At 50.9% G+C, this 17545-nt stretch overlaps 1 protein-coding gene across 1 annotated transcript in view; it reads right to left on the reverse strand.

Annotated features, from left to right (window-relative positions):
* Nucleotides 1–17545, reverse strand: part of ADCY10 (adenylate cyclase 10) — a 61678-nt gene that overhangs the window by 19185 nt on the left and 24948 nt on the right. The window contains exons 14-20 of the mRNA XM_044266268.1: nucleotides 16942–17134; nucleotides 16339–16425; nucleotides 14178–14452; nucleotides 12422–12558; nucleotides 7335–7463; nucleotides 5941–6219; nucleotides 5561–5851 (exon numbers count right to left, since the gene is read on the reverse strand). Coding sequence (XP_044122203.1) covers nucleotides 5561–5851; nucleotides 5941–6219; nucleotides 7335–7463; nucleotides 12422–12558; nucleotides 14178–14452; nucleotides 16339–16425; nucleotides 16942–17134 — 1391 coding nt within the window. The remainder of the gene's footprint in view (nucleotides 1–5560; nucleotides 5852–5940; nucleotides 6220–7334; nucleotides 7464–12421; nucleotides 12559–14177; nucleotides 14453–16338; nucleotides 16426–16941; nucleotides 17135–17545) is intronic.

The following is a 17545-nucleotide window of genomic DNA, read 5'->3' on the forward strand; positions in this document are numbered from 1 at the left end:
GGTTGGAATTCCAGCAGCCATTTTCAGACCAAGAGTTTCTGATGATGATGAAGCCTTCACATTAGTCCCAATGATCAGACAAAACATTTTACATGAGAGAGAAATAAATTTAACAGTAAATAAATTAAAGCCACTCTAGCTGGGTCCTTGTCACATGTAGCCAATACTAATTCTAATTAATAAATCTCCAAAGTCTTCCAACCCCCTTAAAATAGAAGTCAGACTATTTATCAAGGCCTATAATGTTCTTTTTATGGTTTTCTTAATTAATCTGTTTATTGTCTATCACATCTATCACCAGCCTTCATGAAAATTCTAATATATGAAAAAAAAAAGAAAATTCTAATATATGAGAATAGACACATGTCTATCATTTTCAGTACTATTATCTCTGGCACCTAGATCACTGCCCAGCACATAGTAGATGCTCAGTAAATATTTGCAGAATATATACACTTGTTTTTTTTAAAGATTTTATTTATGTATTTGACAGACAGAGATTACAAGTAGACAGAGAGAGGGGAGGGGGGAAGCAGGCTCCCCGCCGAGCAGAGAGCCCGATGCGGGGCTCGATCCCAGGACCCTGAGATCATGACCTGAGCCGAAGGCAGAGGCTTAACCCACTGAGCCACCCAGGTGCCCCTATAATACACGTTTTTTTAAAAAAAAATCAATAAGAAAAATGAAATGCTATTTCTCCTTCAACATCTATATCTATATCTATATCTATATCTATTTTTTAAAGATCAGTGGTGCCTGGGTGGCTCAGTGGGTTAAGCCTCTGCCTTCGGCTCAGGTCATGATCTCAGGGTCCTGGGATCGAGTCCCACATCGGGCTCTCTGCTCAGCAGGGAGCCTGCTTCCCTCTCTCTCTGTCTGCCTCTCTGCCTACTTGTGATCTCTCTGTCAAATAAGTAAATAAACAAATCTTAAAAAATAAAAAAGGTTTTATTTATTTATTGGAGAGAGAGAGCGAGCAAAAGAAGGAACACAAGTGGGGGCAGAGGGGGAAGCTGGAGAGGAAACAGCAGACTTCCCACCAAGCAGGGAACCCATGGGCATCGATCCCAGCACTCTGGGATCATGACCTGAGATGAAGGCAGCCGTCTAACTCACTGAGCCACGCAGGTGCCCCCAATGTCTCTATTTTTTAATGTTTCAAATTGTGATAGTGATAGAACGGGATGCAGAGACAAGCAATATTGGCTAGGACAGGAAACGAAGTTGGGGAGTACAAGATGTGCTTCTGTCATCCTGTCCTTTACCCGTAGGTGAATCATATTATTTTTAGTTCTCAACTTCTTCATTTATGAAGGGTCTATTGTTTAAAAGTTCCCTACTTCAAAGGGGATCTATAAAACTCAGAAGAAAAAATGTATACAACATGCTTGTGGGTGCTCAGAAGCAAGGAGAAAAGCAAAGTCACCACTTGCTCATCTCAGGTTTCAAACACCTGGAAGTAAGACTTCAGGTTCAAGGTGACAGACTGAACTCCTTTGTTTATCTCTAGTACTTCTGGGTCCAGGACATTTTACCCCACTGAAATGAGAATAAAACAATCTTAAAAACCATAAACCCAGGGGGCGCCTGGGTGGCTCAGTGGGTTAAGCCGCTGCCTTTGGCTCAGGTCATGATCTCAGGGTCCTGGGATCGAGGCCCGCATCGGGCTCTCTGCTCAGCAGGGGGCCTGCTTCCCTTCCTCTCTATCTGCCTGCTTCTCTGCCTACCTGTGATCTCTGTCTGTCAAATAAATAAATAAAATCTTTAAAAAAAAAAAAACAAAACAAAACCATAAACCCACAATGTATAGAAAGGAAGGGATCCGTGCCTGTCCAAGGTCATTGCCGGGGCTGTCCTCTCTGCCCGGAATGCCCCTCCCTGGCCATCGCCACTTCCTCTGTCTCACCTCTCAGTGCTCCCCTAGTGACTCTGCATTCCTCGTCTCCCTACCAGACATTCTTCTCCGTTTTCTTCCCTGCAGTGGGTTTTACCTCCCACAACATACTGTAGATTTCTCACTTATTGTGTTTTTTCCTCCATTGCTTCTCCACAATCGAATGAACGCTCTTTTGTCACTGACGTATCCCAGAGCTGCAGCAGAACTGGCACAGAGCAGGACTCAGGGTTTGCTGAGTGAGTAAACAAACTGTCGGTGGGGTTTCACTCCCTGTTCAGAAGGCAAGGTGTGAGAGGAGTGGTCTCTGATGAAGTGGGTGGAGGGCGTTGAAGGGCAGATCTTTGGGGATCAAGACTCAAGAAAATAACTTAAGAAGGACTTGAGGAAAGAGAGAATTGAAAAGAGAATCAACCTCCTCACTAACTAATCTATGCCTGTGGTCTTTGAACCTCTTCCGATTACAGCTGACCCTTGAACAGCACAGAGGCTTAGGGACGCCTGACCCCTGAGCCCCCAGCACTGGAAAATTCACATATAACCTTTGACTCTCCCCAAACTTTACTTAACAGCCTGATGTTGACCAGAAGCCTTATTGATAACATGAAGTTAATTAACCCGTATTTTCTATGTTTTATGTATTATATACTCTAGCCTTACAATAAAATAAGCTAGAAGAAAGAAAATGTTACTGAGAAATTCATAAGAGAAAATACATTCATAGTACTCTACTATATTTATTGAAAAAGATCTGCATATAAGTGAATCTGTACAGTTCATACCTGTGTTGTTCAAAGGTCAACTCTATGTCCTTTACCAGTGTTACCTACGGTCACAAGGTTCAGGGGTAATGGACAGAGCATCCAACCAAGACAGGATATTATAAAGAAGACATTGCAAAAAAAATTATCCTAGAAACTCAAGGAAAATGGACTTTCATTAAGAACTCCATTTGCAGTATATTACTTGGTTCTGGAATGAATAGCATTTACATGGTCTCCTTAATGATTTATCTAACAATGGTCATCAACGGTGCTGGTCCCGAGGAGTAGTGTGACAAGGTATGTTTTCCCCCTGGCATGTTGTATCTGTTCACAAAATTAAGAAGAAAACAGATAATGCCAGAATTTGTTTTGTTTTGTTTAACTGTATGAACACATCCTTTCGTCCGTGGAGGCGATGACCAGAAAGAACAACTAAGTTAAGATGTTGGCCCCTGAGAAGTACTCAAAGTGTGTGGGGTACTGGGGCTTGGCATTATTGTTTCTACTGTAAAAATTTTAGGAAAAATTTTAAAGATGTCTAGTTGATAGCCTTTTAAACAGGTGGAAAGTTCTGACAAGAGAAATAGTAGAGCTTTGGCCTCAGGCAGGCAGAGGAGCGAACAAAAGCACAGACCTTACTCAGAGTCACAGGAGGGCACAGAAGCACCCGAGTGAAACTGCTAAGGTATATTGGAGAATCCAAGATTACCTGAAGTTGCTTTCTTTGACAGCCCTCGCCAGCCTGCTTAAAACCAACTGTGGGCGTGGCTGGTGGCTCAGTCAGTTTGGCGTCGGACCCTTGATTCTGACTCAGGTCATGATCTCAAGGTTGTGGGGTCGAGCCCCGTGTCGGGCTCCACTCTCGGCAGGAAGTCTGCCTAGGATTCTCCCCCTTAGCCCTTCCCCCTTCTCTAAAATAAATAAATCTTAAACAAAAATCAATTGCAATTTTACCCCCCCAACACTGCCACCAAATATATATATATATAAAGACATACATGGAGAGACTCACCGGTTCCACATAGTCTGGGATCTTCCTTCCTCATTCATCCATCCATTCACTTGGTAGGGTCCACACCCAGCATAGAGCTCAACACAGGGTTTGAGCTCATAACCCTGAGATCAAGACCCTGGCTGAGATCAAGAGTTGGACCCTTAACCAGCTGAGCCCCCTAGGCTGCCCCTTGCGTCCCCTGTCTCTTATCTCCCTCAGTCAACTCTCTCCTACTGGCACTTGCTCTGGTTCTTGAACATGGCTCTATGTTGGGATCATCCCTGAAGCTTCTTGGATTTGCCCATGTACCCTTTTCAGCCCTCATTGCCTACCCTCTGGGCGCCTGCTTTGTTTGTTGTAGGGGTCTGCCCTGTCTTGGTCCTCAAGTCCTTAGAAGTTGTTATTTTCTTGAGTCTTCTGTTCCAACATCTAGGGCTCTTCTCATACTCCCAAGAAGTACTTAAAAGGGCTCCAGGCTGGCTTTTTCTCCCATCCGACCCAGGAGAATCTAGGGATCAGAACCTGAAGTCTGACTTCTCTTTTTTGGAAAGGGAGGTGAGCAAGTGCTGGTTCCAGGTCAGCACTAGACTTGTGCCACAGTGCCAAGCTGCTTTCTTCCTGATCGGGGACGGAGACGGCATTGTCTTCTTTACTCTCCGACTCCACTGACAGCCGCATCCAGAAACCTCTTCCAATCTCCCCTGCCAGCCTTGCCCAAAGGTCCCACCCTGCACTTTGGGAAGCTCAGGTGTACTGGGCACAGCATGAGCTTGGGAACGAGACTGACCTGTGACTGAATAGTCTATCGTTCATTCTGTGGCACTGGACAGGCTATTGAAGATTCCAGAACCTCAGTTTTCTCATGCATAAAGTAACAAGAGCCTTCCACCTTGAAAGGTTAACATGAAGATCAAAGGAGAATGCATGTGAAATAAAGAATGAGTGAGAATAAATATTTATTTTGGGGGGGCACTTGGGTGGCTCAGTTGGTTAAGCATCCGCCTTGGCTCAGGTCATGATCCTGGGGTCCTGGGATGGAGCCCTACATCGGGCTCCCTGATCAGCGGGGAGCCTGCTTCTCCCTCTCCCTCTGCTCTGCCCCCAACTCACCTTCTCTCTCTGGCTCTCTCTCTCTCTCTCAAATAAATAATTAAAATCTTTTTAAAAATTATTTTTGTACCTACTATGTGCTAGGCACTTTAGATACATTTCTTCCTAATTTTTAATATCCATAACATATAAGAATCCTGTCCTTATCCTCTACTTTCCCAACCAGATTTAGCCATAATCACCAAGGCCTCTGGCTCGGGCACAGAGCCCTGTGATGCTCCCTGATTCCCCATGAGGGAGGGCTGGAGTTGGGGTTGCTGCCTCTGGCCTCACGCCTGTGCTAACGGTCCCTGTCACATGTTCCTTTGAATCCAGACTGTGTAGCTGAATCGCACCCCAGACTGCCGCTTCCTCATGTTTGTGCCACAGATGATCTGGAACGTCTGCCCTGAGCCGGAGTCCCTGACCTGCTTAGCCCTGCATGGTTCCCCCCACTCACATTCTTTCTCCGAGGGAACCTTGTTTCAAACCTGACTGCGGCGCAACAGTGTCACCTGCCAGGAAGCGGTGCTCCCTCTGGCTCTCCTTCCCATTCAACATGTGAGCCCCCCGACCCCAGCCCTTGGACTCCATCCTTGGTGTGAATTAAGCCGGGTCAATTTCATCCCTCTGGATATTTTCCTTTGAGCTCGGTGCACCCCATTTTGCCAGAGTCCTGATCTCGAACCCTCTGTGAGTGTCACAGCAAGACTGTTTCTGGCGCACTCAGGGCTCACATGCTCACCCCCCCCCCCCCGCCCCGATCTACGCGACGCAAGTCTTCAGCCATTCGCGGAGCCCACGCCTCGGGGGACTTACTCTTATATCCGTGGGACTTGGCCATCTCCTGGATGGTGTCCACGTCGAGCGTGTTGAGGCGGATGTCCACGGTGAAGTGGTGGTAGGGGACGAAGTCCCCGCTGCGGCAGTGGTCACAGCGGTGCGCGTCCTCCTCCAGGAAGCGCGCACACTTGAGGTGCATGGCCCTCCTCTCGGCCTTCAGCCACAGCTCGTAGGCCGTCTTCTGCATCACAGGCCGGCAGAAGCGGATGACGTGGCACTCGATGACCTCACTCTCCAGCTCGTGCAGCTCCTCGCCCTCGTCGCGCGCTGCGGAGGCAGAGGGGCACCGCTCGGCCCGGGCCCCCCGTGGGGTCGGAGGCCGGGGCGCGGGGCAGCGGCTCCCAGGGTGCACTCACCCATGCCCAGGCCGGGCCTCAGAGACAGCGAGCGGTGATTGACCTCGCACGAGGCCGCGTTGTGCCTCAGGGCGGTCCGCAGTTCCTTGCCGTTGCGGAAACAGTCGAAGACGTTGGCGTCCACGAGCGTCGCCAGGGCCTTGATCATCATCTTCATGTTCCAGCAAGGCAGGACCTCGAACAGCAGCTCCGTGGTGAAGGTCAGGCCGGTGACCGCGGCGCACCGCACCAGCATCTGGTGCGACAGGCTCATGCTGTCCAGCTGCACCAGCGAGGTTTCTGCGGGGGAAAGCCGCGCGGCCGGCCGGCGCTCACTGCCCGCGGCGGGGCCATCGGGACGGCCGCCGCCTGCCCCGTGCCCCGGCCAGCCCCAGAGGGGCTCCCCGCCCAGGGCCTGCCTCAGAGCGTGAGCGGGGGGGGGGGGGCGCCGAGGGCGCGGGGGTCGCTCCCCGAGACGCGCCCAGCGTGGGGGCCGGACTGGAACGAGACCCACTGCGGGGTTCGGGTTCGGGGCCAGAGCATGACAGGGTCTGTGGGGCGGCGGGAGGTCACGGTGGGCCCCGGCAGTGGGAGGAATGCGCCCACCGGCCGCCAGCTACCTTGACTTCTGCGGCTGGCCCTCGTCTGCCCCGCACTGACCCCCGCACTGACCCCCTCGCGGCCTCCGCCCGAGGCGGCCTCGTTCCTGGAGCGGCCGCCGCCATCTCTGCGCTCAGGGCACCCGCCAGAGAGCCTCGAGCACCAACTCCAACCTCTCGCCTAAGCGTGGCCTGGTGAGATCCCGGCCAGGATGCCCTTCCGCGACCTCCCCTGTGCGGACAAGACCTGAATCTCCCGCCACAGAACCGTGCGGAAGCCGAGGGGCAGACGCCGCGCCTGAGCAGCGATGCTTTCCGAAGACCGAGAACCTGGAGTGTCCCCGGTCGGCCTGCGACGCCTCCGGCTGTTTGTGGGCGGCATGACTGGGAGCCGAATCCCTACCACAACACTACTTGGAAGTCATTTTTCTTTAACGGGGTAAGAATGCAGCTCGGATATAAATTCTACACTTGCCATTTCTTATAAAAGTGGCAGAAAAAGTGTCAGGTTTCGATTTTTTCCCTCATTATTTGACTTAATTTAATGATTTACTGAAAAATGCACTACACCTCATTCGTTTACACACTTGAACTAAACTTGGTTCAAATCAGATTCCAGAACATGCCCAGGGGAGCAGGCACTCCAGGTCAGAGGCAGAAAAGCTAAGTCTTCCACGGAGATCCGACTGTGTGAGGCAACGCCACGCGGGCGGCCCCCGCAGTCCCTTGCGATCTCCCTCTCTCCCTTTACGATCGCCACCCTAGAGAAGGGAAACGGGGGTGAGGTCCTGGAACCCCGGGCCCGATTTTCTTTACCTTTTAACGATGCTGGCGGTGACAAGTTTTTCAGTCTGACACCACTGGCGAGGGTGCAGACTTCTTCACTTCTCTCCTCATAATTAGGGGTCAATATTTTTAGTTCCTCGGTTGGTCTACTGAAATTCTCTGAAGGGAGATGAAAAGGAAGAACACATTGGAGTTATTGTCACTGTCTCGGTTTCACAATAAAGTTCAAGGTGGGTCTCAAAGATTTTATTTATTTGTCAGAGAGAGGGGGAGAGAGAGGGCGCGCACAGGCAGGGAGAGCAACAGGCAGAGCTGAGAAGCAGGCTTCCCGCCCAGCACGGAGCCCGACACGGGGCTCGATCCCACCGGCCTGGGATCATGACCTGAGCCGAAGGCTTTACCCACTGAGCCACCAGGCGCCCTTCATCCAGTATTTTGGAATAATGTTTTAAGTAAACTAATATAAGACAACCTAAATGTACTCAAAACGTTCTGCCCCACCCCCAAAGCGCTGGGAATCACTATTAGAAGTCTCCTGTGGTACGTGCAGTTTAAGAGAAGTTTGACTCCAAGATCATCAGGGCGTAGCTTGCCGTACACACTAGCGAACACCGTGTGCACATTCAGGCGCCCACGCTCGGATGCAAACGCACTCTGGGACCCGGTACTCGGCTTACCACCCGGTTATCGGAACGAGCTATTTAAAGTGGTGAGGCAGGCGCGCACGCTCGCCTGGTCACTGTGTGTCCCGATACTCACGGAGGTCACCCCCTTACTCCTGCAGCCATTCGCGGGTCGCCGTGGGCTGCGGCGTGGGAACGTGAGCGTGAGCGCGGCTCGGCTCCTCACCTCCTGGAGGAAGGTGTGCGCGGAGCTGCGCTTCCAGGCGGGAAACGGGCCACGTGAGGGGCGCCACCTCGAGATGAGCCCCGTGTCGCTAAGAGTGAGGACCCCCGGCGCACCGTACGGCCGGGCCGGGGACAGACGCGCGCGGTGCCCGCTTCCCGCCGCGAGCAGCTCAGAGACAGACGCGGACGTGCGGGTCAGGCGCCAGCGGGACGCAGCGGGGAGAAAGCAAAGCGCAGTGAGCTGGGAGCCCAGAGAGGAGCCACGGCTCCGTCTTCGTGGATTCCGAACGCCTCGTGGAGCAGGACGCAGCGCGATGGCGCGTAGGAGGAGGACGTTTCCAAGCGAAGAGCGGGGGCCGAGCAGGGCTGGGCACCGCAGCCGCAGACGCCCTGCAGGGGAGGCGAACGTGAGGTCGCCGGGGCCGCCGGCGCCAGCGCGTGGGGGGCAGGAGCCCCTCCAGCGCACGTGCTCTGGGGACGCGGTTTGGGAGCAGACCGTGGAGGGCGTTTGACGTCGCACTGTCCAGTCTGGCCTTGACTCCCGGGACAGCACAGGTGCCTGGGAAGGGGCAGGAGTCGGCCACCAGCCGCTTCTGGGCGGGCAGCCCTGGGTGTGGGTGGGGCAGGCCAGGGAACGGGAGAGGGGACACTGCGAAAGATCCGTCGCGACGGGGCGCAGCGAGGAGCCGGGCCGAGCCAGGCGGGGACGCAGCGGACGGGGTGTTGCCAAGAACCGCGCGGGGAGACGTGGGAGGAGGAGGTGGGGAGGGCGGGCGCGGCCTCCGGGTCGGGCGGGCGGAGGCCGAGGGGTGAGCGGGTCCAGAAGACCGTCCGGCGGGCAACGGGAGGCGCCGCGTCCGGAGAGGAGCGCGCGGTTACGGGGGGAGACGACGCGCCGGCGGACACCCACGAAGGCTGCGGCGGAGGAGTCCCTCGCGGGGAGGAGGAACCAGTTGGCGAAGAAGCAGGCTAAGGGCGAGCTTGGAGCGAGTTGCCGTCGCCGGAGGCCCCACACTCTGCCTGCCTGGTCAGAGAGGTGCGGCGGGGGCAGGACTGCAGCTTCTCCCTGAGGACGGGGAGGCCAAGACAGGGTGGAACACCCCAAAAGGGGCCGCTTGTGAGTGTGCACGCGCGTTAGGGTGGGCCAGTGGCGTCCCAGGGCATGACGTGGTCCGTGCTCGTTCACGCGCTCTCGTGTCCCTGTCTAGGACCCGGCAGCTTTCAGCCCTCAGCCAGCGTCAGCCAAGCGCCCTGAGGTCCTGGGCATTGTCCTGCGGCCAAAGATCCGGAGCCAGACGTCCTGCGGCCAAAGATCCGGAGCCAGACGTCCTGCGGCCAAAGATCCGGAGCCAGACGTCCTGCCAAGCGAAGCTCGAAGCTCCGAAGCTCAACTTGCAACAGTGGCAGAGGGACAAGGAACAACAGATACGTAAATGCGGAGGCTAATGTCACAATGTGACTCAGTTTATGGCGGAAATAAATCTGGTGACAGAGACTCACAGGAAGGTCAGGGCCGGGGGGGCTTCTTCGGACAGACCGAGGTGGACGTAGAGAAAGTCACGCGACACCTGAGCTGCAGGGAAGGAGCCCTCCGTGGGGGCGGGGGCGCCTGAGGAGGGGGGAGGCGGTCTGCAGCAGAGGGGAGCAGGGCCTGTGCCCCAGCCCTGGAAATGCCAGGGACGCAGCCCGTGCAACGGGAACACATTTCGGAGCACGGAGGAGGCCACGCAGGTCCGGAAATCAGGTCCTGCAGCGCTTCCCAGGCCCCGTTGGGAGGCGGTATTTCATCGTAAGCTCCGTGGGAAACAACTGAATGTCACGTGTTTCTAAAAAATCTTTTTATTTGGGAAGTTTCAGACTTAACCAAAAGCTGTGAGAGTAAGACTGTGTATTCTCCGTTCAAACACACCTGCTGTTGACGTTTTGCCTCACCCACCGCAGCCTTCGTTTTCTCCGTATGTGCTGTTTTTCCTGAAGCATTTGAACACAAGTTGAACAATTCATGTCCCTTTACCCCAAATGCTTTACTCAGTATTTCCTAAGAATGAGATCCTCTTACACAACTGGAGCACATTTTTCAGTTTCAGAATATTTCACATTGAAATAGGAATTTACTGTCCATTTTCCAATTTTGTCGAGTGATGCAATAATGTCCTTTGGTGTTTTTTTTTTCCTTCCAATATAGACCCAGTCTAGGATCCTGTACTGTGAGTTTTTTTTTTTTTTTTAATTTAGGTGAAATTCACATACAGTGAACCATTTTAATGTTTCGAGGTCGGTGGCACGCGGTGCATTCACACTGTTTGCGACCAAAACCTCTCTAGTTTTAAAATTTTTCTTTTAAAGATTTTATTTATACATTAGGGAGAGAGAGACGGAGGAGGAGAGAGAGAAAGCATGAGTAAAATAAATAAATAAAATATTAAAAAAAAAAAAAAGGATAAGATGTCAATTTGTCCCAAATTGATCTACGATGTAATGTATATGTATTGAAATTCCTATCAATATCCCTTCAAGGTGGCACCTGGGTCGCTCAGGTGGTTAAACAGCCGACGCGGTTTCGGCTCTGGTCATGGTCTCAGAGTCCTGGGACTAAACCCCACGTCTGGCTCCACACTCCACACTCAGCAAGGAGTCTGCTTCCGGATTCTCTCTTTCTCCCCTTCCCTAGTTCACTGCCTCTTTCTAAAATAAACAAACATATCTTAAAAAAAAAAAAAAATCCCCCAAAGATTTTTTATAGGTACAGACAAGATTATTCTAATGACTTATTTATTTATTTGAGGGAGTGGGGGAGAGGGAGAGAATCCAAGCAGACTCCCTACTGAGAGCAGAGCTGACTCAGGGCTCGATCTTGTGGCCCTGAGATCATGACTTGAGCTGAAACCAAGAGCTGGACCCTCAACCGACTGAGCCACCCAGGTGCTCCCCAGAAAAGATTATTCTAAAATTCATATGGAAAGACAAAGGAACCAAACAGCTAAAACAACTTTGAAACAAGGAGGAGGAATCCGTTCCCACGGTTTCAAGACTAGATAGCTATAGTAATCAAACTGAATGGTATTGGCAAAGGGATAGACACAGATCAATGGAACAAAAGAGGAAACCAAAACCCACCCACACAGACGCGTCCAGCTGACTGTAGACAATGGCGCCAAAGCATGTCAAGGAAGAAGATAGAGCCGCGTGACCAATGGTGCCGGGACAGGTGGACACGCGTTGGGAGTAGGAACGGGAAGAGAAGGGCCTCGACCTAAGTGTCACACTTTACACGAAAATTAACTCAAAATGGATTACAAACCTAAATGTGAGATGTAACACCTTCAAGAAAAAGGAAAACAGAGGAGGAAACTTTGACCTTTGTTTATCTAGGAATAAACAAAGACTTCTTGGATTTGGGACTCCTGGGGGGCTCCGTTGGTTAAGCGTCTGTTTTGGCTCGGGTCATGATCCCGGGGCCCTGGGATCGAGCCCCGCATCGGGCTCCCTGCTCAGCGGTGAGCCTGCTTCTCCCTCTGCCTCTGCTGCTCCCCCCCCTACTTGTGCCCTTTCTCCCTCTCTGAAATGAATACATAAATCTTAAAAGAAAAAATTTGGATTTAACATGACTCATAAAAGGAAAAATTGGTAATTGAATTTTGTCAAATTTAAAACACTTTGAGAGACACTTTGGTGAGAATGAAGACAAGCTACTGAGAGAAAATATTTGCAAACCCTCATCTGACAAAGGACCTGTATCTACATAGATTAGAAACTCTCAGAACTCAACATTTAAAACAACAACAACAACAAAACCCCCAAACAATCCAATTAGAAAATGGGAAAAATGCATGAAGAGATAGTTACCAAAGAAGATGCAGAGATGAAAAAAAAAAAAAACCACATGAAAAGATATTCAACATCATTAGCAACTTGGGAGAAGCAAATTAGAACCGCAGTTAGATATCACGAAACACGTAAAAAAGGATTTGAGTTCCTTTACCCCCATCTTAATCACAGCCTGCCGAAGAACGTCCAGGAATTTTCTCCCCTCAGTTAACGTGGAGCTCCCGCCTCAGTGTTACCGGCTTCGGGTGCCCCAGTACCCTTCCGTGTTCTTTCCTGAGGCACACGTTCCCCCACCGTCCGGTCAACATCTCTCACCATCTCGGATATTGGAAACCGGCTCCAGCCCCCCTCACCTCCCCAAACCTCCTGACCCTATAGGATGTCCTCTATGGAAAAGCCCCTGCCTGCCTGCTCTGCAGAAGCCTTAACCAGGAGACTCACTGAACAGGTTATTCCAGGTCATATTGATCTTTTCCTCAGACTCCATGGGTTGGAAAACGAGGACCCTGTGATGGTCAAGGTTCTTCAGCAATTCTTCACAGTAAAACGGGATCCCACAGCTTCCCTCCACCAGGTACCTGCAGTAGAAACACAGCGACCTGTTTACACCAAACAACCATCTCTTAGGAAGGAAAAATATTTGACTCTAATCTAATTATTTGAAAATAACTCCTTATTTGAAAATAATAGTATTCTCTATTTGTTTCCACTTGCTTTCCCTTTTTAGGGTTGATTTTTTCCCCTCTTTCATTTTTTAAAAAAAATTACATTTACATTTCTTCAAAGTATTTCAAAGCATTTGAATACAGCAATACATTTATTCAAAGATAATCTATATAATCGGTGTTGCCTCCCTTGCTCGCCTTATAAATAACCATATCGGTTAGTTTCTGGCTTATCTTCTCAATGTTTGTTTTTAAAGATATCAAAAAAGCACACAGATGTATTTTACTCTTTCTTACCTAAAAGACAGCTTGTCACTCTTACTGCATGTTCTGCTACACCTTGTTTTTTCACTCAAGAATATATCCTGCCCGGGGCACCTGGGTGGCTCAGTCGTTAAGTGTCTGCCCTCGGCTCAGGTCATGATCCCAGGGTCCTGGGATGGAGCCCTGCATCAGACTTCCTGCCCAGCGGGAAGCCTGCTTCTCCCTCTCCCACTCCCCCTGCTTGTGTTCCCTCTCTCACTATATCTCTGTCAAATAAATGAATAAAATCTAAAAAAAAAAAAAAAAAAGAAAAGCTAAAAAAAAAAAGAATTTATCCTGCCCATCCCTCCCTATCAGTAGATCTTCTCATCTATTTAATGCTATGTAGTTCTCCATTGTGTGCATGTATCCTGTTTTATTCTACCTATCCTCTTAGAGATGGACTTCTGGGTTTTTAGTCTTTTGCTAACACAAACAATGCTTCGATAAAACTTTGTCCATATGTCTCTTTATAGCTTTGTTAATATATCTTTGAGATAGTTTCCTTGAATTGGGCTGCTAGATCAAAAGGTAAATGCACACATATATGTACACTTACACACAAAATGTACACATTTAGAGAGAGAAATATGCACATACACATTCAGAGAGAGAGAGGATGAGCAAGAGGCAAAGGGAAGGAGCCGGATTCATGCCTGGAGTTACTTTGAGACTTTGTCCCGGACATCAGCAAAAGCAAAGCAAGCAACAAAGCAAGTTCATTAGAAAGAAGGGACACAGATACCAAGGTGGGTTGTAAGTGGCCGTGTTGTTAAGGGACCACTGTCTGGACCCCAGTGGGGGAGTCCCTGAGGAGCTTAGAGAGCAGTGGCGGAAAGAGCCCGCCTTCGGCACCTGCCGCAGACACAGCGATTCCAGCTGACCTTGCTTCGTCGCAGGTTGTGTCTTTCAGGCTTACCAGTGGCCTCTTGTGACAACCGTCGTGCCCTCTGTCACTGCTGATCAAACCGAGCGTGCCCACACCCAGCATGATGAAGGGAAACAAAACTGATGTCACCGAGCGAAGCGGGAGAAGCCGCAACAGGAGGGCTAACCGGGAAAGGGCCAGCATGGCCACCTCACCAGCCGCGACAGTCGGCTCTTTTGAAAGGTAGGATCAGTGGAAATGCAGAAATAGGCACCTTCAGGTGTGTTTTAAGAATCGGGATCAAGTCTGGATCTGGGGAACGGACACGGGGGAGACCTCCAGAGAGAAGCAGGATACCCACGTGTCCAGCTCTTTGGGGATGCACCGGACGTTGAGGTCCAGGCAGACCTTGTTGCGGATGTCCTTAGGCTGCAAGGCCCCGAGGGTCACGTAGGTGGCGTTCCTGTTCTTCATTATGGTGCGGGCCGCCGCGCAGGGCGTGTCCGTGAAGGGAGACAGGGACATGATGATGAAGATAGGAACCGTCCGGATAAGCTTCTCCATAAAGGCCCAGGAGGCTGAGTCAATAAACTGGCCCTCGTCGATGATGAAAATAATCCTTTCCTCTTTCACTGTCTGGACAAAATGGAGAAACAGAAAAATGCTGGAGGACTTTGGATTTTTATTCAAAAATTCGAAAAACCCATTCATTATGGGTATGCATGTGTATGCATTTTTTTTCAACTTCTAAGATTTTGTTAACATGAGTTTTTAAAAACAAGTATCCATACCAGTGTGGGGGTAAGGATGGGAGCAGGGAGCGGAGGAGGGTGGGAGGGAGGGGATGGCATGGCGGGTTTGACGGGGGAAAGGAACTCTGCTCCAGGTTCATCCCGTCATGGATTTCGTAGTCCTCCAGGGACACATGGTCCTTATGTGGTACGAAGTTAAAGTCTGTCCAACATATTTGTACTAATTTAGAGTCTACTATCTAGGAATTTGTGGCAGTTTAGACAGAGCTGGCTGGAATGGATTCTTACTTTGTCAAACCCTCGTGTGAATATAATGCAAATTTTGTAGGGTAAATGGGGTTGTAGCCAAGTGAAAGTATCCACTACATTAGAAGAACTGATATGTGGGGCGCCTGGGGGCTCAGTCGGTGGAGCGTCTGCCTTTGGCTGGGGTCATGATCCCAGGGTCCTGGGATGGAGTCCCGCGTCAGGCGCTCTACTGGGCAGGGAGTCTGCTTCTCCTTCTGCCTTCTCCCTTGGCTTTGCACACTCTCTCTCTCTCTCTCTCAAAATAAATAAATAACTTAAAAAAGAAAAAAAGAACCGATAAGTTTACCACACATCATTTTAATCTACTGGCAAATGAAGATCTCTTGGGTTTATCTAATGGACATTTGCTCAACCGACGTGTATGTATCCAACACACAGTAACTGGGCACCGGCTGGGCTGGGTGCTCCGTGTGCAGGGCTGAGGGAGACTAAGCTGGCCGGCTGCCTTTCCCTCACAGGTCTGCACTATTCGCTCATGCATTAACCATTTGTTATGCAGCCATCAGGGGTGCACAGAGCTGGGGCCACGGCACTGAACAAAGTAACAGCTCACATGGTCTCGACAGAGCAAGAGTCCCGTGGAGAAGACCTCCCCACTCTCGGGGCTGCCCACAGCTCTTCCTTTCTCTTGGCTCCTTCTGGGAACACCGTTGGTTAACCCATTCTGCCCCTCCATGTCTTTACAAATGAAAGCTACTTTAAAATTTCAGATTTCGTAAGACAATCATTATACAGTATCACACCCTGTTTGGTTACATGAACTCAACAAGCCTACTTGTCGGGCCCCGTTCTGTCACCAGAGATTTACTCTTCACTGACCTTGAGGACATTTTGATTAACAGGGAGGTTCGCGTTACTTTTTTTTTTTTTTTTTTTAATTTTATTTGGCAGAGACACAGCAAGAGCGAGAACACAAGCAGGGGGAGTGGGAGAGGGAGAACAGGCTTCCCCATGAGCAGGGAGCCCGATGCAGGACACAGGGCTTGATCCCAGGACCCAGGGATCATGACCTGAGCTGAAGGGAGACGCTTAACAACTGAGCCCCCCAGGTGTCCCAAAGAGGCCCTGTTCTAAGCGTTTTACACAACCCTGTGACCCAGGTACTACTATTTCCTCTTTTACGAATGACCAAAAAAGCACAGACAAGGTAAGTCACTTCCTCTAGGTCACCCAGGCAGCAAGTGATAGGCCTAAGGGTTCAGATGTTGGTAGTCTGTCTACGGAGCCTACCGACCAGCCACCGGGATCTCCCTGTGATCTCAAGCAGAGGGAGGAGGAGAGGGGCTGGTTTAAGAAGAGGCTGACCCCGGGGAGTCAGGAGCACACCCTGGACCTGAGGTCTGGGAGGAGGAGGGGCTGTGGGAGGTGGGAGGTCAGAGCTTTCACACGCTTCGAAGCTCTGAACCCCTCGGGCCACCTCCCTTTGTCCCGCCCCATCTCTTGCGATTGCGGTGCCCTTACTTGCTCCAAGATCTTCAGAAACAAGGCTTCCAACTGCTTTTGCTTTTTTAAGGTGGTCATCTTGGAAACCTCTCGTGAAATAGGGAACTGCATAAAGAATTATGAGAATATTGAGTCTGGGAAAAAGCAAAAGGAGTTACTAGCTGTGTGGGCAGATCATGTTACCATTTGGGGCCTTCAAAGCCTCATAAACCTCATGTGTTAGACGGTTCATAACGTCCTCTCCAGCTGTCTCCCCTATGTCACTGAATCTAACAGACACAGGGCATGCCAGGACATACTCCGTCTCTGCCCTGGCAGTCGCCTGCAGGAGCACAGGGACTCTGTGCCTGGCCTCCGCTGGTACAGGGGTGCTCTGACGGAGAAGTGAGGGGAGACGGATCCGCAGGGGCCACATGGATTTTCTCGGCGTGCGGAAGGTGGAAGGAAGGTGGCAGCTCACTCACGGAGGGTTGGGAGCCGCTTCCTCATCACCCAGACTCTCCACATGAGAAAAGGGAAAGAGGATCCACGGCCAAGAGACGCTAAGTCGCCCGACCTCAGGCAGCAGCCGCTGCCGGTGCCCATGTCTCTGTGCTGCGGAGACGTCCTCCCGCCACTCGCCTGGACGTGGAAGATGTCGTTCAGGAGACAGTAGAACTTCTCGTTCAGCAGAGTGTTCACTTTATTTTGAAGGTTGGTCTGTCGTTCTTTATAATGTTTACAGGTATCCAGACCTAGAACGTTGGCCATGAGTATCTGGATGGTATAGAAATTCTGATGGAAGCCGATCTTAGTCAACGCGATAGCAATGGTCCTGTTTGTGAGAAAAGCAAGCAGCCCAAGAGAGCACTTAAACACATTTTGTGGAAATAATCAAGGCTGAAGGAAAGCTCTGGCTCTTCCTGTTCAGTTGCTACAACAGCAGTTCCCTAAGCTGTCTGGAAGCTGTGGTTTACTCCTGCGTCCGACGCAGCCCCTCATCCCTCCGTGTCCCGGAGCCCTCCTACGTGAGCCTAGCCGTGTCCTCTTCTGCGGCCCACGCCCACCACGTTGCCCCAACCCCGCAGACTGTCACCCACACTGCTGAGAAACCTGCCTAGCACCACGACTCCGTGGATCCCCTTCCACACGCCGGTGCTGGACCGATGCAAATCCTCTCTCCCATTTCCAAGTTTTAGTGGCCCCCACTGCAGCGGCTCCTCACAGCCCCGTCCGATCCCTGCAA

This window comes from Neovison vison, chromosome 10 (assembly GCF_020171115.1).
Source record: "Neovison vison isolate M4711 chromosome 10, ASM_NN_V1, whole genome shotgun sequence".
In the NCBI taxonomy this organism is placed as follows: domain Eukaryota; kingdom Metazoa; phylum Chordata; class Mammalia; order Carnivora; family Mustelidae; genus Neogale; species Neogale vison.